Source organism: Meriones unguiculatus, chromosome 12 (assembly GCF_030254825.1).
Source record: "Meriones unguiculatus strain TT.TT164.6M chromosome 12, Bangor_MerUng_6.1, whole genome shotgun sequence".
Taxonomy (NCBI): Eukaryota; Metazoa; Chordata; class Mammalia; order Rodentia; family Muridae; genus Meriones; species Meriones unguiculatus.
Genome location: NC_083360.1, coordinates 39,876,441 through 39,901,587, shown reverse-complemented (window position 1 = coordinate 39,901,587; position 25,147 = coordinate 39,876,441). Strand labels below are relative to the sequence as shown.

General features: G+C 44.3%; 2 protein-coding genes and 1 non-coding gene across 3 annotated transcripts in view; 2 read left to right on the top strand and 1 right to left on the bottom strand.

Annotated features, from left to right (window-relative positions):
- The first annotated feature begins 6,013 nt into the window (after positions 1-6,013).
- On the top strand, positions 6,014-6,169 carry LOC132646901 (U1 spliceosomal RNA). The gene has a single exon (XR_009585237.1). It is a non-coding gene; the product is annotated as a U1 spliceosomal RNA (small nuclear RNA).
- A 15,490-nt stretch (positions 6,170-21,659) lies between these two features.
- On the bottom strand, positions 21,660-22,211 carry LOC110554530 (nascent polypeptide-associated complex subunit alpha, muscle-specific form-like). Its single transcript, XM_021647180.1, has one exon. It carries the CDS (start codon positions 22,209-22,211, stop codon positions 21,660-21,662), a length of 552 nt encoding a protein of 183 aa, XP_021502855.1.
- The window catches only part of Grb10 (growth factor receptor bound protein 10), a 121,674-nt gene continuing 118,224 nt past the window's right edge, over positions 21,698-25,147 (top strand). Inside the window, exon 1 of the mRNA XM_021647179.2 lies at positions 21,698-21,895. The gene's annotated coding sequence lies outside the window, so the exon portion shown is untranslated. The remainder of the gene's footprint in view (positions 21,896-25,147) is intronic.

Below are 25,147 nucleotides of genomic sequence, written 5' to 3'. Positions count from 1 at the left end.
CCATGGGGAGGAACTGGAGAGTTTGCTCAGTGGTTAAGAGCACTTGTTGTTCTTGCAAAGGACTAGGGTTTGATTCCCAGCACCCACATGGAAGCCCATTACTTCCCCAGACACTAGGCAAGAATATCGCACACAGACATATGTGCATACTAATAAAATAAGTCTGAAAGAAAGAGAGAGAGAGAGAGAGAGAGAGAGAAAGGAGGGAGGGAGGGAGGGAGGAAGGAAGGAAGGAAGGAAGGAAGGAAGGAAGGAAGGAAGGAAGGAAGAAGAAGGAAGGAAGGAAGGAAGGAAGGAAGGAAGGAAGGAAGGAAGGAAGGAAGGAAGGAAGGAAGGAAGGAGAAGGAAGGAAGGAAGGAAGGAGAAGGAAGGAAGGAAGGAAGGAAGGAAGGAAGGAAGGAAGGAAGGAAGGAAGGAAGGAAAGGGAATAATCATCCACCATTATGAAAAAGCGATTTTTTTTTAAGCTAGTTTTTTCAGCTTGCTTTCTCCATTTTATACAGTCCAGGTTTCCCTGCCCAGGGAACTGTCCCACAAACAATTTTAATAAGTCTCACATCAATTAACATAACCCAGATAATCTCCCACAGGCAGGACTAGTGGCCCATTTGCTAAATAATTCCTGATCCTACTACCTATTGTGCTAGTTAATCTTGATTGTCAAATTGAGTGGACCTGACATCAACTAGGAAACATATTCTAGACATGACAATTGCCAGGAAGGACTAGCTGAGGGGAGAAGACACTCCTTCACGTGAGTGACACCTTCCAACCTGTGGCTCAGATGCAAAGGGCCAAGGAAAAGTATCGCTGACACATGCCTACCTGGCTTCCTTCTGAGCAAGCACATCCTTTTCTGTTACTGTCACTGCTGTTCTCTGTTGACGTCAGATGCCAGCTTCTTTGGCTTTCCAGCATGCACTGAAGGAGACCAATGAATCCCCAGGAGTTCACAAAGCCTTCAGTGCCAGATTAGGATTGCAAAAGCATTCAGTTCCATGGAGCGAGTGCCTGCCAGATTCCCAGTCCTTCAGCAAGCAGATGACAAGTGTTGGACTACCCAGAACCCCTAATGTAAGCCAGTGTAACAAGTCCCCTTTCGTTACATATAGAGAGAGACAGAATAGATACAATCTGCCTGCTTGAGTTTCTGAGCCCATAACCTGGGGGATGTGTTTTTCTAAGGTATTCTCAGATGATGCTGGCTCGGCTGTTTAGGAACTATTACTTCTTATCTATTTTTACTAATTAATTCAATTTATATCTCAGTCATAGGCCTCTTCTTCTCCCACTCCCATCTTCCCTCCCACATTCCTTCTCCCCTATTCTCAGGAACAGGGGAACCCACCTATCCAAACACTCCAGCTCATCTATTCATATGAGGACTGGGTTTGTCTTCCTCTCCTGTGGGAGTCCCACCAGGGAGAAGTGATCCAATATAGTCTGTGTCAGAGATATCATCCCCACTCCCCTAACTAGTGGGTCCACATGAAGTCTAAGATGCCCATAGGACTCATCTGTTTGGGGGTCTGTGCATTGTAGTGCGTCTATCCTGTACTATATGACTAAAATCGCTTATGGGTCTGTGTTACCTTACTCAGGAGGATCTTTTCTAGTTCCAGCCATCTCCCTGCAAAATTCATCATTTCCTTGTTTTTAATGGTTAAATAGTATTTCATTGTTTAAATGTACCACAGTTTCTTTATCCATTCTTTTATTGAGGGACATCTAGGTTGTTTCCAGATTCTGGTTATTTCAAATAAAGCTGCTATAAACATGGTTGAGAAAATGTCCTCGTTGTATGGTGGGGTGTCTTTTGGTATATACCCAGGAGTACTATAGCTGGGTCTTGAGGTGAAGCTATTATGCCCAGTTTTCTCAGAGAGTGCCAGATTGGTTTCCAAAGTGGTATAACAAGTTTGCACTCCCACCAGCAATGGACGCATATTCTCCTTTCTCCACATCGAAACTCAAGTCCAAGTGGATCAAAGACCTCAACATAAAACCAGATACACTAAACTTGCTAGAGGAGAAAGTGGGAAAGAGCCTTGAATTCATTGGCACAGGAGACAACTTCCTGAACAGAACACCAACAACTCAGGCTCTAAGATCTACAATTAATAAATGGAACCTCTGGAAAAATGAAAAGCTTCTGTGAAGCAAAGGACACTACCAATAGAATGAAACAGCAGTCTAAAGACTGGGAAAAGATCTTCATCACTCCTACATCTGACTAAGGGCTAATACCCAGAATATATAAAGAATTCAAGAAATTAAACACCAACAAACCAAATAATCTAAATAAAAAATGGGATACAGAGCTAAACAGAGACTTCTCAACAAAGAAACCTCAAATAATGGAGAATCACATAAAGAAATGCTCAATGTCCTTAGTCTTCAGGGAAATGCAAATCAAATCGACCCTGACATTCCATCTTACACCTGTCAGAATTGCTAAAATCAAAACCTCAAGTGACAACACATGTTGGTGGAGACTATCACTTAAAAACAACAGTTTTAAGAAACATAGCTTTCTCTTTTTGTAATGTTTTTCATTCTGACTCTATCTGATACACCTATCAAAAGCCTCACCTCCAATACTAACTCATTAATTTGACCATCACATTAAAAATCATAGAAACTAGAAAAAGTGTTTTTTTGCATTGTTACTCAAAATTTGGTCCATAAAACATGTAAAATTCTTCGAATTCGGGCTCTACTTCAAAGTTACTAAATCAGAGTTTTTATCTTGGAAGCTTTCTGTGTAATACATAGGTATTATAAAGACTTAGAGTCAACCTGTTAAGACTGAAGTCACAGAGTGCATAATGAAGCAAACACATATTGTTTCAGGAATGTCCACACAACATAGCATAATCTGTTCTTAAACTTGCTATGTAGCAGAGGCTGGCCAAAATTCCCAGTCATCCTGGCTCATCCTCGTAAATGCTAAGATTACTGGAGAAGTCCACCACACCTGGCCTGAGCAGGCATTTTTTTTAAAAAACAAAACACTGAATGCAGTGTTTAAAAGTATTTTCTAAGAACAACAACAAAAAAAAAAAAAAAACCTTTTCTTCTTTATCACTACGGTTTATAATTATCATAGTAAAATAGATTTTTTAATTTATTTTTAGCGTTATATTCTTTTGACAAAAAAATATAAGATGCCAGGAATTATATAAATGTTCTTTATCATTAAAATTTTTCTATTTTGCTCCAATTATCTAAACCATAAGAAATCCCAACCAGGAGTATATGTCTTCAGATATTAAAACCCTTGAATAAAATAAGAATTCAGTCAGTGACATTCTTGCTTCCCCTAACTGTTGGAGAGTCAGACGAGCTTGGCTCCTCATTGCACAGGTTATTCCACTGACAGACATTTCAGCTTGAAATTGCCGTAATGGAGGCCAGGTGGGTGAAAGGACTTCTAAGCTTGAGGAAGACAAGAATGGGAGGCAGGAACCAGGGTACCATGGCAGGACCTTCCTCTGGAAGGGAGACTACAATGGCCATGAGTGGACTTCCTGCAACTTCTGACTGGAGGATCCACCAGCTGCTTCTCTCATCTGAAGATGCTGGGGTCAGTCTCAAAAGCCCTGCAACTTGGTGATGAGGTATAGTAATGCCATAACTAAGGCTGGTTTATGCTCGCTTGTCAGTTTGTTTTCTCAGTGTAGGACACTCCTAGAAGTTGTTCCTTTCTCATGCTGGAGGATGAGCAAAAGTATTCAGGCCACCTGAGGGTCTAAGCACTAATCAGATGCCACTCCGGATCAAAGCCACAGGCTAAGAATATCTTGGGATAGAGGTCCTGGCCATGGGTTTCCCATTGCCATGTCCTATATGATGTACAGACAAGTGATTTGGCCTTGGTAACTTACAGGAAGTTGACTCTTTGGGGTAGGATCATTATTTGTGTGCTCTTCTGGTGCCTCTGGCTTGAACTTGCTTCTCTGCGGGGGTGGTGTGGGGGTGGATCCTCTGTTTATATTAATTGCCTAAGGTCAACTGTCTGCCTAAGTTTCTGAGTGAGTCACCTGAGGAATGTGTTTCTCTAAGGGGTTCTCAAATAATGCTGGTCCTGATGTTCAGAGTACCATCACGTTGAAAACAACTGATTTAAGAAGGAAAGCTATCCCTCAGAGTCTACAGAGGATTTTGAGATCTCCTGCCTATACCAAACCTGAGGATACTAAAGTTATTTAAATAAGATGCATGTGATCAACACACCTCATCCTCCATACTCTCAGTATATCAAGAATACTTTATAAATAGAGACTCAACAGCCCTTTACAATTTCTAAAGCTTCCATGCACTCCATCTCCCCGAACCCAGCTAAACATTTTATGTTTGCACTGGATTCCAACACTATGACTAATATTCATACTGCTGTGAGACAGTGGAAAGACTGGATTGTGAGTAGCTCAGATTTACTGAGTGCAGTTCTTATTCCAGGCACTAGGCAAACATTGGTTCAGAAACGTTAACCTACCTAGGATGAATGGATCATCTGGAAACAAGAAGTCATGTTTGAGCTCAGGCTGTCCGACTCTTAGGGTCATGGTTAACTTTATGCCATGCTGTTGCTCCTCCTACAAATGACAAAATAATTGCTTGATCACAATAAAATGTCTGTCACTCCCGAAATACTCATGACAATTAATTGCAAGTCCCAGTCTATGCTCATCCCAGTTTTCTTAAGTTTCAAGATATAGAGGCCTACTCACATGCACCTTGAAAAAAAGGAAAACTTTGTGAATGAGCCTGGAAAGCTGCCCTCAGGGGTTCCAGTCCTTCCCTGCTTCTCATGGGAACCCTTCTCTGTGGATCTTGTACCGCTCACCACATTTGCTTTCCTCTGGTGTTCAAGTTCCCACTGCTCATTCACAAGGCAGCTCCTGGTTTTAATTTTCCCAGCACTTTTACTGTCAATGAAGTTGGTATATCCATCGTCCCCAAATAAATGCTCTAAGCAAGAAATGCCTGTGCTGAAAATCTGTTCCCCTACTCTCTTTCATTGTGCCCCAACTAGTGTTAACAATTACTATCTTGAGTAAGGTGACTCCAACAGCCCAATCAGCTACAGAAAGGGATGGGAATATGGTCTCATATAAACCACAGCAAAAAAAGGGGCACAATAACTGTGTTCATTAAGTTTTTATGCCTTTAAAATAAGAAAAAAGTTGAAAAGATCCCACATGTATCTTGTTATAGCTAAGTAACACCTATTTTCTCTAAGCCACTGTGTGGATGCAACCTGCTTTCTGATGATTTATTGAGCTCGGTACGGCAAAGGCTTCCAGGGACTTTCCCAAGGTGGAGAACTAGGGACCGATGTCATTCCTTCAATATGGGCTGCTGCCACACAAAGCCATTTTCTTGAGGGCCAGGACAAATTGCACACCCAATGTTTAAACATGAGTAAAAGTCTGGTTTAAGCGTATACCAAGGACAATAAGAATCTGTTATCAGGGATTATACTTGCATTGTTCAGAAGGTGATAATTCTCCCTGGAGTTGTTCCCTTGGAAAGGGTATAGTGTGTGTTAACTGTCATTCCCTTCCCTCGCTGGCCATTCAAGGTAGGGGCTCTGTCTGTTGCATAGGAAGGGACACCTCTGGCAATAAGTTAATCATTTGAGCCAACTTCATGTTAGCAGTTCAAAAGCATTTGAGCCTTAGCTCAATGTCAGACACTGTGCACGTGTTAGTTTGGAAAGTAAATAAGACTGAATCAAGGTCCCCGGAGCTCAGAAAAGAAGGTAGACATTAAACAGGATTCACTGTTAATGGCACAAATACAGGAAATTTAAACACTATGTGGCTGGGCAGGCCCATCAATGTCAGATGAATCCCGAGTCTTGTTTCTCAGCCAGTGTTTCTCGGGCCAGCGTGTCAGGACCCATTCAAGGAGATCACAGCTGCAACCCAGAGAGTGACTGATTCCATGTACCTGGGTGGATCCTGAGAGTATGCATTTCTAGCAAGCTTGCTAGAGGTGTGGATACATACTTACCTGGCAGGGGAGATCTCATGATCATAAGGGTGATTTTCCCAAGGTGAGGCTCATCCATTGCACTCCAGGTATGCTAACCTGTGATTTTTCCAAATGACAGAAAGTCAGCTGCATAATTTGTGGTAGTAGAGAGTATCTGTGCTCTATCACCAAAAAGAGGTGGGGATGCTGACAGTCTATAGAGCACACACTGAGAACCCGTTCTCTACTCCATGGCTTGCAGTAGTATATTCTGAGTCTTGTCCTGGGATCTGCCTGGGAGATAAGAAAGAAGGTTAGGCCCTCCAACTTGTGGTATGAATTTGAAGTAGGTACAGAGCAGACTGGTGGCATTACCTGATAGTTGAGAATGAAAGTCGGTAGTTGTCAGTGGATAAGAAAGTGATGTGGATCCAGAGAAATTATGGGATACATAAGGAGGTATATCCCCCCTCTCTGAGTGTCACAAACTCACTTTCTCCCTCTCCCTTCCCTTCTTTCTTTCTCTCCCTCCCTCCTCTCTCTCTTTCTCTAACACACATCCTCTTCCTCCCTCTTCTCTTTTTCCTTTCTCTCTCTCTCTCTCACACACACACACATCCTCTCCCTCTCCCTTCCCTTCTTTTTTCCCCTCCTTCTCTCACAGATACATATTCTATAGAGTGTCTTCTTAAATTTAGAGTGATGTTCCTCTGAGCATTCACAACATGTATATCTTCTGGACTTTGTATGGTATCTACATTTTGGAAGTTCCGACAGTCTTTGTTATAGATACTGTTCCTCCAGACTGTGTTGAGTCCTAGCTAGTCCTAGAATCCTCCATAGAAGGTGACAGCCTTGTTTCCTGGTAGGGAAATATCTGGTCTGAGGCAAGGGTAGGTGAAGACACTTCTGGAACCTGATGAAATGATAAGAGAAAATATGCAGACACAAGCAAGATAAAAGTCTTGCCCTACAAAGAGTTGGGGTTGCCAGTGATGTGGATTAACCCCTCTGTCTGATATGGCTCCCAATGAGCCATTTAAATGACCTTTTCATCAATATGGCCACTTTTAAATGATATCATACGATTGGAGCAAAAGCATTTGTTTGATGATGGGGAAGGGCTTTTTAACAGTCTTGTTGTTTAATAACCTCTTCTTTTTATTTGCAATGGTTAATCTTGATCATCAACTTGGCTGGATTGAGAGATGCCTAACAAATGAGTAAAATGGCTCTGAAAAGATTTCAGAAATGTTTGACATGTGAGAGAGCAACCGAGGGAGAAAGACCCTCCCCAATAGGCTGGTAGCTGGGATGGAGCAAAAATGGAAGAGAAAGATAGCAGCAAGCTCCGTTCATCCTGAGGAAGTGTGTTGACTGTGGCTGCCATTATCCATGAACATTAGACTCTAGTTTCTTTAGAATCCCTTCCATGAGACACACATAAGCACATCTTCTGGGAGCTTCTACATAGGGCATGGGTGACATCATTTTGATTCCCCTTGTTCTGAGGCTTGCAGCTTCTTGACTGAGCAGCAACCAGGTTCTGTGGCTCACCAGCATGCAGATGATCATTACTGAATGACCTAATCTGCAATTTATTACATTCACCAATCCAATAAATTCTCTTTTATTACACATACCATGTATACACACAAAGTATGTATCTTTGTGTATGTATACATCATACTGACTCTGTTTCTGTCACTAATGCATTATTTAGTTCTACTCCCTATGGCTGATGATGTCATGAGTCTTAGAGAAGATACTAACTACTGACACTTTCCTAAATCAATATTATTCCTAACTGCATTTTAAATACTTATCTTATAACCACAAATAAGTGTAGCTCTCAATACTCATCAAAGAAGCTTCTTTTGCAGCAGAAAGAGGCCACTATAGAGATCTACAACTAGTGAAAATGCAAAGAATAAGTGACCATGAGGTGTCCAGCCTCAACTGCGAATATAAAACATAATTCTTGTACCTAAGGATCAACATGAAAGAAAGGGAAGGAAAGATGCTAAGAGCCAGAGGACTGATACACTATGAAAAGATAGTAAGATAGTGTATCCTAAACACAACAGAAATGTTGCACCCAAAATATGGCTATCTATACAAGATCTGTACAACATCATACCAGGCAACATGTCATCATGGATGGTAGGGGTGAAAATCTCCCAAGGCTCCACCCCTAAAGAGCTACAGGCAAGTAATGGTTGCTAAAAGAGAACCAGTCTCCAAGGACAAGTATTCTGATAAGTTATCCAATACCAAGTAGTGGGCCCTAAACACAACAGTATAGATAGTTATGTATATAATATAGCTATATAGTTTTGTATACATAGTTATATACACATAACATTAAATGGACCAAGTGACATTTATACACACACACACACACAATCAAAAAAGATGAGGTCAACCTTTCCTCTTCCTACTGGGCTGTCTTAATGTGACAAATCTGAAGAGAGGTCCTCCAAAAGAGTTGAGTAAAGTAGATGGGACCAGTAGTGGGATCTTGTCCAACAGAATTAGTGTCATCATAAGAGGAGACCAGGACAGGGACATGTACAGAAGGAAGACTGAGTAGAGACGCTCTGAAGAGATGGTCATTTCTAATCCAAGGAAAAAAGCCACAGGAGGAACCAGCTCTGCCTGGCACCTTGACTAACACATTCAGCCTCCATTGTGAAAAATTAATCCCCCTTGTTAAGCCACCAAATCCATGGAATTTTATTAGGCTGTTTGAGTGCACTAAGCTTAAGAGACTCAGGGAAAGATAAGCGGCAGGGAGGGTCTCATCAGTCATACCTGTGTGTGGACCCCCATTTCAAAAGCAAACTTTGAGGCTTTTCGTCATTGACATGAATGACCTATAACAGGAAATCCTAGATGGAGAAGTGGTTTATGAATTGTGGAAGTGGTCAGCCTGCCCCAAGGTTGGGGTGCCTGTGAGGCTCTCTGTCACAGACACTGTAGCATATAGAGGGAGCAGCCGTGAAACTTAAAAACAGGTGCTTGCTATACAATATGCAATATTTATATAAAATTCTCATCAAGAACTATAGACCAATCCTCACCAGTTAGCTGTAACGGATTGGCCAAATCTTGGCATGTTTTCCCATGGCATGCTTCTTCTGGGGACACTGCTGAGCTTGCTGGCTGTGCATCCAGGGGTGGTGAGCCTGCCTTCAAGTTCATGTCTGAGTGCAGACTGAGTGACAGCTGATTAAAGTGGGTATGGTTTGGATGTCATCCCCTCTGTCCCCCAATGGTTTATGTTGGAATAATGGTTCTCAGGGTGGCAATATTAAGAGGAGGGAGACCCTTTAAAGAGCAGGTTTTGGGGGGAGGTAATAAGGTTACTGGTGGCATTATCCTTAGAAAGGGTGAGTGTTGTTTACCCTTCACAGGCTCATGATATAGGTGATTTCTCATGAGAATGGTTTCTTCCTCCTGCTGTCTGGCTTCCTGTCTCAGTGTGTGATCAACATCCACCCCCTTCATGTCAATATGCCACTTGCTATCATGTGACACACCCAAGGACACTCTTAGTATAGACTAAATCCTGAACTTTTAAGTATCCAAAACTATAAACTCAATTAAAACATATATATATATGTTTTAATTGAGTTTATATATATTATAATATATAATATATATTTATAATATATATTATAACATATATATGTATATATATGTATGTATGTAAGTATATATATATATATTACCTGGGCTCATGTATTTTGTTACAGCATACAAGTACCAAACTACCTGGTGTACTCCCCAGCTTGTTGTTGCTGTAATTGCTGTTAACCTGTCATAGCCAGTTCTCCCAGCTGTTGCACATGTAAGTGGTAGACAGCACCTACTGTAACTTCAAGACTGACCCTATGCTCAGTCCCCTGCTGAAGGTAGTGTTGTTCAGTGTCTGATCAATGGGAAAGGGTGGTGTTAGGGCCAGAGTCCCCCGTAGGACTGACTGACCGTGTGCCCTTCTTGGCTCCTTTGCCCTTCAGCTTCTTTTTCATCCTGCTTCTTCCCTTCCCTTTCAGGGGTATCCCAAGTGGATGTCCTTCACACTAGTCACTCCCTCTCCCTCCACAATATCATCTTTACAAGCTAACCTACTGTCACATCTGTGATATGAGGTGGAGTGGCTGGGCAGATCTATGCCACTTTCATCTGCATAGTGACTAATGCATGAAAGGAGAAAACACTAATGTGGAATTACAGAGTTTGTAATGGGTTTTTCCGTGTATATACAGTGTTCACTGAAAAAGCAGGGTGTCAGGACTCTCCTGTCCCCAGGAAAAAAAAAGCCCACCTTGGCTTTTTGTTTTTGTTTTTGTCTACATCATGGAAGAGCCCAGGTAAGGCTGACACACTGGGACCTGCAAGAGCAGGATGCTGGCTCTAAGTCACTGTATTGATTACATTCATGTTGCTGTGACAACAATGGGAAGAAACAGCTTAAGATGGGAAGGATTTATTTTGACTCATGTTCTTAGAGAATACAGTCGATCATGGCAGGCAAGAAAGAGTTCATGTGGAGGGCACGTGTAGCCAAGTTTCTTCATACCATGACAGACTTAAGACACAGAACAGAGTTCATGAGAGCCAGATATTGTCTTCAGAAACATATCTTTAGCTGCCTGCTGTCAGAGATTCCCAACACCCAGGCTTACAAGATTGCACTACAAGCTATAGACAATCAAAACCTGAGCCTGTAAAGAGCATTTCATATTTAAGCCTTAATAGTCAAGAGGACTTGGAAGCGGTTTTGTAAGATTCCATTTGGAAGTAAAGAATAACATGAATTCGTTTCCATTCAGGACACAGCCCTGCTGTCTCACCACAGGCTCTACCTCCAACCTAGCCTTGTGTGAAATCTAGATAGCCTAAAGAAATGGCTTTGTTTAGGAATATGAACTCTGGCATGTAAACATAAAACCTGCTGGAAACAGACATTGAAACTGGGTAGACTGGGTGGTCAGTGTGGAAGGAGACATCTTGGGGAAAGCTAGCTATAGGGGACATCTCATACATGTGGACAGAAGGGGTGGGAAGAAGCAATGAGTCAGCGGCAGCATGTAGCCCACCAGGGACACCCAGCTCTGCCTTATACCACAGGTATATTCTCTGTTGTGAGCCCTTTATGTCTAAGGTAACTTGGGAGTATTGTTCTTTCTGGACCCTACTAAAAGGAGGAAAGCAAAGTATCAGTGCCCTAAGGGGATATGTTTTTTAGAAGAGAAAAAAATATACACAGTTTGCCCAAGGGTGTGTATTGCAAATGCTTTTCATAGTAGGCAAAAACTGGAAACAGGCCAAATGCCCACCAGACAATCATGCAGAGAGTGCCAATTCATAGAAAGGGGTGCCAGGAGGCAGCTGAAACTCAAACAAAACAGGAAACTCACTCCTCTCTTGTTGAGATGGAAGCATGCACATCACAGTATTGGGAAAAGGCCAAAGGTTATATAAATAGTTGACATTTCAAGTATTTTTTTAACTCTTCTTGTCAACTTGTGAATATGAGGGAAATTTATCTTTTCACAAATGGTTATAAAAAGAGACACTTTAAGCCACATGACATGGCTTTCTCCTTTACTCCTTGGAACAAAGCCCCACAGAGTTCACCCGCTTGCTGGGGAACTTTATGTATGTCACCAGGGCTGGATGTCACCGGGGCTGGATGTTCACCCCCAGGATGGGTGTGGAGAGTGCTTCTGAGATAAAGAGGGAATCAGGCGGCCCAGCTCAAAGCTCACTTTGCAAGCCACCCAGCTCAGACCTTCAAAGAGACTGTGGTGGAACACTGAAACTTCAAATGGAACAGGGTGGGGATGGGGACAGAGTGTCCTGTACCTGCAAGAGATCCAGTATGCATTCCTTGCATATTGTCATCTGACTGATGGGGCTGTTGCTCTGAGTCTCCTATTCCCCAGCAAGAAAGAAACTAAGAGCCTCACAGGTCAAGTTCCATTCCTGGCAAGTTGATCACAAACAATAAAGGTCCCGAAAATTTGTCATTGCTCCAGAAAAAAATATCTTATGTTGGGTAATATATGAATAAAAGAGGTTTACCTGACCCACGATTCTGATAACTAGAAGGTTTCAAACAGCATGAACAATATTTGGTGAGGGCCCTCTATCTGCATCACATGTCAGGTGGTAGCTAACAGTGAGGAGAGAGAGCACGAGAGGGAGAGAGATCACATGAAAAGAGAAAATAAGAACCTGATGAGGAGAGAGGCTTGCTGTTTGTTTGTTTGTTTGTTTGTTGTGTAGCCAACTCTTCGAGAGAACTAATTGACCCCAATTTATATTACTTATTTTGTTCACTGCTCTGAGAAAATGCCTGACAGAAAACAATTTAAGTGAGAAAAGACTTACTTCATTTGTGACTTCAGTGAGGTCAGTCTATCACGCTGGGATGTGTGTGGCATAGCAGAGAAGCTGACACCCCAGTTGGTGGAGAATGGGGATACCAATGGTCCTCTGGCTTTTCTTCCATCTGGAATTAAGATTCAACATGAGTTCAAATGAGAACAGATCATACCTGTCTCCACCATTTACTGATAAATGGTACGTAGACACACAGAGAATCACATATGCATACAGTCAATGAATGCTGAGATACTACTGCCTTGGGAAAATGGGATTGCTATTTCTCCAGGGCACAAATAAAGAAAAGGGAGAACTGGTACACCACCAAAAGGTCATACAGGAACTGAGCTGACTCATGTGCCTCCAGATGAATGGTCATGATAAAGACCCCACTGACTGTGAGTACCTGCCATGTTCCTGGCATCATGTCAGTCAACTGTCCCACTAACTTAGTGCTCACCACATTGTAACTGAGAACTCTTAATGCTTAGTTTCTAAGACCGTACTCTGGGTGTTCATGTTGAGCAAGTTCAATGGTTTGGAAGTGGTTCAATGGTTTTACATTTGCTTACTCATTTAGTGGAGAGAGGGGCAAGCATTCCACAGCATGTCAGAAGGACAACCTTCAGGAGTCAGCTCTTTCCTTCTACCATGTGGGTATCAGGGTCTTAAACTCAGGTCATGAGGCTTCACAGTGTCTTTACCTGTTGAGCCATCTTGCTGGCCCCTGGGAGTAGTTTTAGTGTGGTTTGTCCTCCCAGGGTTAATGTACTGAAGGCTTGTTCCTCAGTGTAGTGGTACTTTTCAGAGGTGGGACCTAAAGGTAAGTCACTGGGAGCCCCACCTCAAAGGGATTAATGTAGGTCCCAGAAATGCTGAGTTAGTTCTCACCAGTATGTTCTCACAGAAACAGCAAACACACAAAACTATGCACTTTTCTCTGTAAATGATTCTTGATCTCCTAGCTCATGTCCTCCTGCTTGATTAGGACCCTGCCTTCTTTTTGTTTAGGGCCTGAATCCATGATCTAAATGTAATTCCATAAACTGATCCCCTTGCTAGCTGCTTCTACCTATTTGATCTACGTTATAGTTTTAAATGGCAGCTGGTGTCTCGTGGCCCATATGTACGATGCCTCCCTCTTATGAACTTTTTAAATACACTGATTAGCTGCATATTCACTGCTCTCCTTCCATAGTATTTTGGATGACCTCTTCAAGCTACCCTAACAAGGTGTAGCCTGTAAGTAGCTCTGGGCTCTGAGAGGTCAGAATTCCCAAGATGGCATTCATAACCAAGTCTTCAAATTCTCTAAAAGCAAGAAATCAAGAAGGGAGAGCAAGTTAAGGCCCTACTCAATAATGGACTTACTATCTTCTTTCCATAAACACCCCTTTATCCTACCTTGGGTTCAGTACACAGTCTTAATAAAAATAAAAATCACACTGTATCACCCAAAAGAAAACAAACAAACAAAAAAAAAACCCACCTTTCCTAAAGAGGAAAACATTAATGGTATCAAAATCTAATCAATGGATTATGCATAAAAGATACCTTGTAAGATTATCGGTTGAAATAACTGATTACATAATAAAAATAATAAAGTGGCAAGAAAATGACAAGAGGGACAGCTCTGAGTAGAGAAAAAAATGAGTTGGTACAGTCAGTCAAATGGGTCATAAAAGTTCTTAGTTAAGTAGCCTTAAGACATCTAGCTTCTCCAAGTTAGCTTCCTGGAGTTTAAGACTGTAATAGCATTTAACTCAGTTAATACTGTATTAATTGAAACATGCATACAGAATCAGTATGTATATACATAAAACATATGTCAAGGTATATGATGATACACTGCAAAGATGTTTGTTTGGAGAATTAAGAAGATGGAATAAAAAGCAGAAGATGAGAAAATGCAATTTTTCCTGGAAAAATCTTCTACGTGCAGTCAATGCATCTTTGACTCAAGCAGGCTATCAACCGTAAGGAGCTGTGGTTTCACCTACATGTGAATGAAAGAGAAAGACCACAGAGCAAAATCTGCTGTACAACTGACATGTTCCCCTGGCCAATAGAGGGCATAAGGTCCCCAAAAGACGCAGACCCTCAGAGCATTGCCGTCCACCTGAGAGGACAGCTCACGGATTTGAGTCAGCTATGCTACCTGTTATCAAACATACTTCAGAGACTGCCTGCTCTATTCTGAAGATACATAAATCCTCTTCCTGAGTATATGCTATCTAACAGAAGGAGTTTCTGATACTGAGAATTTTGACATGGATTGTAAGTCCTTGCTTTCAACATATATTCCTCCTCACCCCCTTGCACACTGTGGAAGGTATGCTGATATTAAATCTCCAATAGCTCTGCACAATTTTTACCACTTAAGTAAATTTACCCTTATTTGAGGTACTTCTCTTAGCCCTGAAACCTACATTATGAAAACTGTGAAATGCGCTGGATGAAAATACATTTCATTAAGCAGAGTTTTATGACATTAGTGGCTAATTAACTTGTAACTGAAAAAAAGTGGTTGAGTTGATTTTTTTTTTTTTTGAGGATAAAAAGGATCTCACATTTTAGAGGCACAACTAAGCATAAACAGGAGTTTATAATTGCATATTAGCACTCACATTCTAACTCCATGTAGAATTTCATCAGAATGATACCTTTTAACTAAAATGGGGCCCTAGATTTTCATGGCTGTAAGGGCAGTGCTCATTTGATAAGGTCTTTCTCATTGTCTGGTTACCAGCAACACACTCCTTGGACCCTCTTTCCTGCTATATCAAAGTTTAAAGAGCCATATGCTCTCAACTGCACTTCCTACATGCAGGGATATAGGCTGGGACCTTGTTCCAGACAAGATGTAAGATGAAATTTCCTAGAGGCTTCTACGGTGAGCAAAAGGAAAACATCCCCCTTGGTCCCTTAGACACAGTCACTAGAGTAACTGATTTTTTTGGAGTCATAGTCTGCATTACTGGGGATAAGCATTAAGGTGAAGCCACAACTCTGAAGTTGATCAGGAGAAACTGGAAGTGTCTGGAATTTGGATTGGCTGGCCTTTGTGGTCCAAATCATGCAAATGATGCTCACTTTTCCAACTTCGATGGACATGTCTTATGGGGTGCCAGCCCTGCTCCAGAGTGAGATATTCCCGCAGTGGTATGGACTGTGAGCTCTATTTGTATCCTCTTCCTATCTGCATCAGGTCTTGTGCTTGGAACCCTGTGGTCTCTGGGATATCTTTCATGCCCTGAAGCATCACAAGGGCAAATATCTGTGATGCCCATTTCTATAAGGAAAAATCAACCTCAGAAACATGCAGCTTGATGGGACCCTTCGGTGTCATCCTCAGAACCTTACCCCTAAGACACAGAGCCTGGTTGCAGTTGAACAAGCTTCTACTAACTGGCCCCTGTGGCAGGGCCACAGGGCTCCAGCTAAAAGGTTCCAAGCTCTTCCTTAAAGCAGCTTGGTCTTTACATGCATGTTCTTCTGTGAATTGATGTATGGGTGAAGTTACCTAAGCCACCTAGCTCCAGACCACTGTTGCCATGTGAGAATGTGACAAGTGGTGGCCCTGTTACCAGTCCTGGCAGTTTAGTCAAGTGTGATTTTAGAGCCAGGCACTGAATTCCTTCTTTAAATGTTAAATATAGCATAAACCAAGCTCATTTCTACCCCAGTCCCTACCCCTACCCCCACGGCTAAGGAATTTGTTAGCCCTTCTTAACTCACTGCACAGCCCATTCACCTGAGACCTTCCCTGTTTCCACTAGGACAGGGGCTCTCCTCCATGTCCCATCCTCACAGCCACCCAATACTCCAGTCCCACCACATCGCACTTAACCACTCACATCTAATCCAGAGCCTCTTCTCAACTGGACACTGATCCACTGTGCCCCGTGCTGCCCACTCCTTTCATAGTGATCACTGTCCTTCCCCTGTCGGTGTTTCAGCTACTCCTTCTCCATCTGTAGAGAAAAGTCAGACAGAGTTTTCAAAAAATACCTGGAGGCAGCTAATTCCTTTAAACCGCTCGTCAAAAAATGAATTCAAGTCAGATAATACAGTAAACTATTAAACTACAGAACTTCTAAAAGAAATCATAGAACACAAAAATAACCTGGAATCACCCAATTCCTTTAAACCACCCTAAAAACTAAAATCAGGGATGATGATGTAAGTGTTAAGCCTAAAACTACAGAAGTTCTAAAAAGAAATATAGAAGTACATTGTTGCAGTGTCCAAATGAGGCAAGAAATTCTCAACAGGACACAAAAAACAAGCCATGAACAACAATTGATACCTTAACCTCCAAAATAAAAAAAATAAAAAATAAAAAACTTCTCTTTGATGATTGAAAGGTGGAGAGAGAGGGGGAAAAGGGAGAAAGAAATAGAGGTATGGGGAGAGTGAGAGGGAGGGAGAGAAACTGAGAATCAGCAAAGCACACACCTACAATAAAGAAAACCTAAAATATGAAAGCAAACACCCCCCAAAAAAACATGATTTGAACACACTTTACAAAATAATGAACAGACACAGCAAATAAGCACATGAAAAAGGGACATACCACTACATGCTAAATGGATGGCTAAACCTGAAAAGTCAGGAGGCTGTGGAGCAAGAGGGACAGTCATGAGTTTTGATGCAAATGCAAATGGTATAATTACTTTGAACATAATTTGGCAGTTTCTGATAAAACATACCACAAGACCTCTCTGTTTTGCTTAGCTGTTTACCCAAGGGAAATGAAAATTTGTGTTTCCACAATGGGCTTTTCACAAAGAATTCTAGCAATTTTATTCCTAATTGCCTAAAACGCACACTGACCCAAATTTCTCCTGACCAGTGAAACAGTGAACCAACTGATGGACACCCACACAGCCGAATCCTAATCTGTATTCTAAAGGAACAAGGTATAAATCTGGGAAACAACACAGGTGAATAGCAAGCACTTTGTGTGGAGTTACTTTTTGCACTATTCCAACCACCTCCCACAGCAAATCCACAAGGTCAGAAAGCAGGTGGGTGGTTGCCTGGTGTGGGGCCCAGGGGGTGGGGTAGGTGGGGATTGACTGAAAGGGTGGGGGATGAAGCAACCTTTTGGGGTCAATACTAACCAGCACCTTTACTGGTTACACAACTGTGTACCATTCTAAACTCCACAACACGTACTTTTTACACAGAGCAAATTTTCCCGTCAGCAAATTAGCTCAACAGCTGAAGCTCAAGGTGTGTGTGTTTGTATATATAGTGAGCCTCTGTTTTGCTTGCTTTGAAAAGTTCTTTTGATTCTAGCTATTGAAGAAAAGGAGTTTATATTAAGATGTCAGAAAACAGAACTATATAGACAGTTCACACTATCCCAAGCCTAGAAGGTGGGAAGTAGTGGGTTCTGTTTCGGTCTGTCAAGCCCCATGCTGTGTTCTCACTTGGTCTCCTTTGTCCCGACCACCATCAATACTTCCAGTCCATAATCCCAGGGGTAGCAACTGATTGCACAGTTCATCACTCTGCCCACCATCTAAGAAACCTAGGAAACAGACCTCTTGGTCAAGGTGTTATCCTCATCTGTCGGAGATCAAGAAAGCCAGGACTGTTGGGAAAAGTCCATGGCGCACATTAACTAACTTCTAGTATCTTTAGGTTAAATGCAGATGTCTGAACCTAATGAGTAAGGTACACCTTACCCTCCAGCTTTAACTCTCCTGACTCAACCTCACCCTCCGACCCTCCAGCTGCAGCTCCAGCATTTATGGACTATTGTCTATTATATATCTATGAGGTACTTCTCCCCAAAGGAGCCCAGGTTTCTCTCAGCATAGTTCTGAGATTCAGGCTTCTCCCTGGGTCCTAAGGCCTTTTCAGTTTCTTCTATGCCTCATCTTCTAAGTTTGAGATTCTAGGTTCTATAGGGTCACTGCCAAAGCCAGAAAACTTCCGAATACCACCAGAGTATTCATCTCTGAACTCTGAGGAAAGCTGTATCAGTCAAGCTTAAATAGTTCAGAGACCTGAAGTATTTTGACTGCTCGTATGCCTGTATACACAGTATACAGTTAAAAATGCAGCTCCAGCTGGACCTTGAGACTCATGACTGTCACCGCAGCACTGCAGACACTGAGGCAGGAGGATCCTGAAACAGGACCAACCTATGAAGGCGATTTCTGTGCCACCTACATAGATGTAGAGACCAGTAGTGTAAATAGTTTCCTGGGTTTCTGGAGCAGCCACTATGTTAGAATTTGTGTCCCTGTATTTTCAAACATGTTAGAAAAACAAGGGAAGGATTTTTGTTTTGGTTTTGGTGTGGTTTTTGTTTTGTTGTTGTTGTTGTTGGGGTCATGGCTTCAAAGGATTCTATCCATCATGGCAAGCTTCTATCATGGTGGTCAGAAAGGAAAAAGATAGATTATAACCAGGCATTACCTTTAAAGTTTATAAGTCAAGAGACCTATTTCTGAATCCATCCAGGTTCCACCTCCTGAGTGTCTGCCACCTGCTGAAGCAGCACCACTGCTGAAGATCCTGCTCAACACAGGAGCCTACGAGACACACAAGACTGTGAGTGCCATTTCATACGCAAAGCCCAACATACTGTGATTTCATTATGACTGCAGATCACTCGCTGACCCACCAGGGTGTTCTGTTGGACTGTCCTCAGACCGGCTGGTCTCTGGTTTCCAGCTCTGCCTTCTAAGCTATGCCAGAATGCACCATGTGCAGCCGGGATAGAGCGGCATGACTAGCATCTGTCAGGATGCCATTTGCCCTCCATGCTTTCCCTCTGCCAAAGCTACTGGCAACATTTGAGACGATGCCTGGGGCTGAGAGATCACTCTGTTCGTTGCTCCATTCATTTACACTACAGAGACATTCATTTGCCTGTTATTTTCCCAATGACTTTACTCCACTTAGTGCCCTCTTTGGACCAGGGCCCCCCACTGCTGCCTGCAGGACACTATTGAAAGGTACATAGTTACCACTGACACTATTGCTACAATCAGCAAGGGAGACAGATGTTAATCAATTCATTACTAATTTAAAATTGGAGTCTATCAGATTCTCTACTTTCAGCTGAATGAGCCTCCTGAAGTTCATGTTTGGATAATGGAATTCCTCACTACCAGGGAATACTGTTTCCTGTCTTGACACCCAAGTCTAGTTCATATATAACCCCTCTGCAAAGTTTCGGAGCTACAAAGCCATCCTGTCTTGCCTAGGAGGCTGGGTCCTCCAGTCTTATTTATAGACTGCATAACCTTACAATGTGTGTGTCTGTCATCCTTCTGTGAGGCAATATGTGGGTAAGGGGACACTGGGAGTCTGGAGATGGGATGGCAGTAATGTAGTCTAACCACAGAATTGTCCAGAACCTCCCCACTGGGGCTAACTGTAGCCCCAATGCCACAGCAAGGACAGCAAGGCCACAACCTTGGTTCAGAGAGGTGCTGTGTGGGACCTAGCAGCTGAGGTCTACTGGGAACCAGGAAATGTGGAGATGAGGGCCTGTCCAGGCTTTGACGCCAAGAAAATGCTTGATATTTATCTCCATACCATTCCGGTTAGTAGTAATGCCTGAAAACACAGATTCTACTTTTTGCCTAGATCACTGGACTAGCTAGTCTTGTAAGAAAAAAAAGAATCCTCTAAATACTCAAATAAAGTGTCAAAACTAGAATCTGCACCTAGATTAAATATGTTTCTTATCAACATAAATCTATGAATTTGAGAAATGCTTATACAGTGGTTATATAAGAAAACAGCTCTAGTCTTGGGAAAGCGACATCAATATGTAGAGGGCTGAAGGGTCCATGGTGTTTGGAACTTACCAACAAATCGATTCAGGGGGGAAAAAGTATTGCGAAAGCATGGAGAAACTCTCAAACATCTGTAAAAGTTCTATGACCTGCCAGCCTTTTGTGTCTGGCACAGTATAGATCGCTGGTGAGGATCTGCGGGAAAGCTGTAAAAGTTTGAAGCAAAACAACTTGGGAGAAGTTAGCCCAGTTTTCTCTGCTTCGGTTTGCTTTTGAGTCCTTTGTCTACAAAAGAGTTCTTGTGTTCCTTTCCCGGGAATCTAAGATTTATTCACATCATTTTCTCTGGATTTTCACCTTGTGGGTTTCTGAGTTTGGACCGATGGCCAGAAACAAGACTGAGTGTTCAGTTATAGGAAAGGAAAAACTTTTCATTGATTACATCAGTCTGAGGTCGGAAAAAAAACACTTTTAGAAGCATGAGGTACAGAACAGTGCTCAAAGAGAGCCATGGGACAATGCGCACAGCTTTCAAATCCTCGCCCCGCGCTCAGTCCCAGCAATCCAACCTTCTGGAAGTTACTTTAGAGTTTTAGTTTCTCTACAGTTGCTCCGGGAACAACTTCGGAGGCCGGAGTGAAGGAGAAAAAGGAGGACTCGTGAATGTTTCACACCACGTGTCGTCTCAACGACGGCGATTTACGGTTGGGGCTGCTTTTTACACCGCCAAAGACCCAAGGAAAAAAGGTGTAATTATTGGTATCCCATCTGCATCAGAAAAGCGACCCAACACAGACTTTACGAATTATTTCGAAGGGGCTGATGGGGCTGATATACATAAAGCCCGTCGGCTTTTCATCGATCACTTTAGAAATCGGGCATGGCCCGTTTGGGCATTACTTTCGGGAGGGCCTCACTTCAGAGGTAAAGGACACGAGGCTCGCTCGGCGGCCTCAAGAAAACAATGAAGGGCCTCTCAGGCTTCCCTCCTTCGGCTACTCACACGCAGCTGGCGAAAGTGAGGCTGAGAAAGGTGAGGCTCGGACCCGACCGCCCCGCCGTGAGCAAGCCCGAGTTCCCTTCTCGGGCCCAGGAGTGCCCACGACGGTATCGGGCGACCGCAGCCCGGCAAGAATTTGAACTGTGCAGTTGGGGAGTACTTTCTGAGTTTCGAACAATTCGCTTACGAATAGCCCTTCGGGACAGGTCCGGTCGGTCTTCCGCCGGGGCGGCCGCGCACCCGGGCACTGGCGTGGCGCCGGGGGGTCCCGCGGGCCGGGAGCATGGTGGGCGCGCTCAGGCCCGGGCGGGAGCATCGCGCCACGCCAAACCCCGCGGCCGCTGGGCCCGCGCCCCCCGCGCCACGCCCTGCGCCCAGGCCGCGGCTCCTCCCGCGCTGGCGGCCGCCGAGCGGTCCGGGCGGCGGCGGGAGGAGGAGCAGGAAAAGCGGCCGGGGGAGGAGGCGGAGGCGGAGGCGGCGGCGGAGGCGGGGAGGGCGGGCGGGGCCCGGAGAGTTTAAAGCCCATCGAGGGGGTGGGGAGCGGGGAGGCGGCAGGAAGGGAAGGGCGCTGCGTCCAGTGGCGGGCGGGATTCGCGTTCCGAGACCCACGGGAGCACGAACTTTCCGCGCACCTCCAGGCGCACGGCGACCGGGACCGTCCAGTGTCCGTCTTTGCCTTCGGGTACCCCGCAGACGACCGTGCAGAGTGTGGCCAGCGGCCACGCGGAGGCGGCGAGGAGCTGCGCGGCAGGTAGGAGTTGGGCGGGGAGCGGCGGGCAAGTTACTTTTGTGGTCCGCGCCTCGCGGGGCCCGGCGGCCGGGCGGCTCCCCGCGCCCGTCATTGTCTGCGCTCTGGCCGGTCCGCGGCCCGGGACGCGGGGCCCCGCGACGCGCGGCGGGCGGAAGGGCGTCGCCTCGGGGGGCTGGGGGCTGCGGCGCCCCGGGCCCGCGGCGGGCGGCGTGGGATGGCGGGACGGGACGGCGGGTGCACCGCCGGGGCGCCCCACGGGCTTTTCCCCTGCGCTCCAGACCCCAGGGGGAGGTGCGGGGGCCCCGGGGCAGCGCATTCTTGAACCATCTTGTCAGACGGCGGCGGCGGCTCGAGGGCTGGGGCGGGGGCTGTGGTCAAGGCCGCGCTTCGGGGGGCCGCCCGCTCTCGGGGGGCCGCCGCCCTAGAGGGTGGGCGCCCGGGCGCCGCTGGAGCGGCGGGTGCTCCCTCTGCGCCCCGGGCCTCGCCGCGCGCGCCAGGCGGGCCGGGCAGCGGTGCCAGACACTCCCAAGTCCCAAGCGAGTGCGGCCCAGCCGCGGACCAAGGATCTTTTCCTCCCCCCCCCACCAACCCCCACCCCTTTCTTTCTTTGGGTCTGTTAGTGGCCCTACTACCCGTCGCTGGGGCCTAACACCAAGTTTGAGGGCTCGCGAACTAGCAGCCCGCCAGCGGTGGAAACGTGATAAGAGCGGTACCGTTTGCAGAAGGAAATTTCTGATGCAACTCTCCGCCTTTGCTGATTGCCTCTCCAAACGCCTGCCCGGCGAGGGCCTGCAGCATGTGCGTTATGGAAATTAGGGTATTCTTTACTTTTTTTTAATTGTATTTGACTTTTCTTGGGGTTGGAAGAAACCCCGCGAACTTCTTTTTCGCTTGCTTTGACCGAAACTGGGTAAAGTAAGGGAGCCACAGGTGATTTTTACAAGGCCCCGGCTCTTTGGGATGTTTTTGAAAAACTCTTTTCTTGTAACTGTTTCATTCAAGAGATGCAAAGAAAAAGTCCAAAACAAGTAGCATTCGTGAGTAAATATGTGTTATTGCACAACTTTCTCTTTGCGGCTGTTTAAAAGGCCAGGCCCAGAAGACTTTGTTTCAGAAAATGCTGATTCAGCCATTTGGAGCCCCTGAGTTTCAGAAATGGTGCTCAATTTAACGTTTCGCCCTGCTTTACCAGAACTCCAGGCTTTAGCTCCCCGGCGGGCACAGATTAGGGCTCACACTTGAGTGAGGTTCGTATTTTACAGAAGTGGACCTCGAGTTCTGGATTTCGGCAGCTGAGGGAGTTGTGTAAGGCGATGGATGAAGACTCTTAAGAGTATTTCACCAAGAGTCCTGCGAACAAATGTGCTCCCAGGAAGAATTCTTGCCTACCAAATTTTTTTTTTGCGAGTGTTTAAAAAAAAAAAATCAAAACTTTAGGATTACTGGACATACTTTTTTGAGTTTTACTGAGGACCTTTGAAAGAGGCATAAGCTAGTCCCCACGTTACGTTACGGGGAGGGAATTTGAGGGCAGACAGAGTTACAGCTCAGCAGGCATTGCCGTAACTGAGAAGTGTAGCCACCGATACCTAGGTAGCATTTCGCAGTTTACAAGGCGCTTTCAAAAGCCCTGTTGCTTTGTAGCCACTTGGTAGCCCCCACGGTCCCCATTTTACAGGTCTGGAAACCAAGGCTCTGGAGGTTAACTGGTGCGCCTGAGGCCATACCAGCTAACAAAGGACAAAGCTCCCAGGGACCTCCTGAGCTTTACACGTCTGCAAAAGCACGTCCACTTCTGGAAAAAAAAAAATGGTGTGGGGCAGGGACACCGGGCCGACACACGGCGGAGCAAATGGAGGCCGGGGCCTGGTTTTTTAGACCAGTTACTTCCAGCCTTCCAAGATTAATGCCACGTAGGCCAAGCAATTATCACTGTTTATTTTTTTACACTTGCGTACTCATTTATTTTGAGAAGAAACTTCAATGTTCATGAAATCATGAGTTTGATATGGTAACTTTGTTCATTGTAATTAAAATTAAAAAAAAAAAAAACCTGTGTACCGCCTCAGTCACTTATTGCACATTACTTGTGGCCTGTATTGCTTTTGAGGCAGTGTTGGGTTGGTCAAAGTGGATTTTGTTGGTGGACTAGGAAACCAGAAAGCAGGGCAGGTTTTTGGTGGCTAATTGTCCAGGACTTTGTATGGTGGTCACTGCTATCGTTGGAAGCCAGAGCAGCTGACTCCGACCAGTCAGCCTCCACTGGGCAACAAGAACAAAGTCAGAACCAAAGGTCCAGCTCACAACCTAGGATGTTGCTGATCCCGCTGGGCCAGAGGCTTTACAATGTCTGAAAGCCAAACTTCTGGTTGAACCAAGGCAACCATGTGCCTTTAGCTCATTTTAGACCTGTACAAATTCTTGGTTGGTTTATCTTTTTTCTTTTCTTAATTAGTATTTTATAAATGGTATTGACTTAGGAAACATATTTGCTTAAAATTTTATTCAAGACGTAAGAAACTGCAGGATAGTAGAGGGGTGCAATTGTCCGTCTATGGAGACCCAGCCCTAACTGCCGGACATTTCAGTGCTGGCACCTTCATAGGAGAGAAGCCTGTACATAATCCAGTGTCTGTTTCTCAGTCCGTTAAAACAACATGGAGGGCAGGCGAAGCAGCTCAGTGGAGAGCCATGATGAGGCCTTGGCTTTCACTCCAGCACCAAATCCTCCTCCCTGCAGAAATTCCCTTCACAAAACCTACAGCAGTATGGAGATGTTTGGAAGGAAAAAATGCTTTTCATTTAGGTGGTTGGTCACATGTTCAAATTTAAATCTTTTCCGTTAGTGGAGCTGCTCTTGATTTTTTTTTTGGGGGGGGGGGGGTGTAACTTTTTTCCTTTTTTTTTTTTTTTTTTTCCTTTTTTTCTTTTTTGGTTTTTTTGGGTTTTTGTCCACTATTTTATTTTTCACTTTCCTGTAGAAGTTTATTTTTCTCCTTTTTTTTTTTTTTTGGCTTTTTGAATTCAATGTTCCATCGAAGTCACAGACTTTACAGTGTTCAGAAACTGAACTCCTCTTCAACAAAGACATCTGTTGTGCCTTTAGTTTCATCCTAAAGCTGTAGGAATTTTTAATTTCTTAAGAATTTTGTTAGGTAAAATCTTAGAGCACAGATTTTAGACCTTATTTTTTAATACAGGGATTTAAAGCTAGGTGTTTCCCTATAAGCACTGTTTTGGCTGCATCCAACA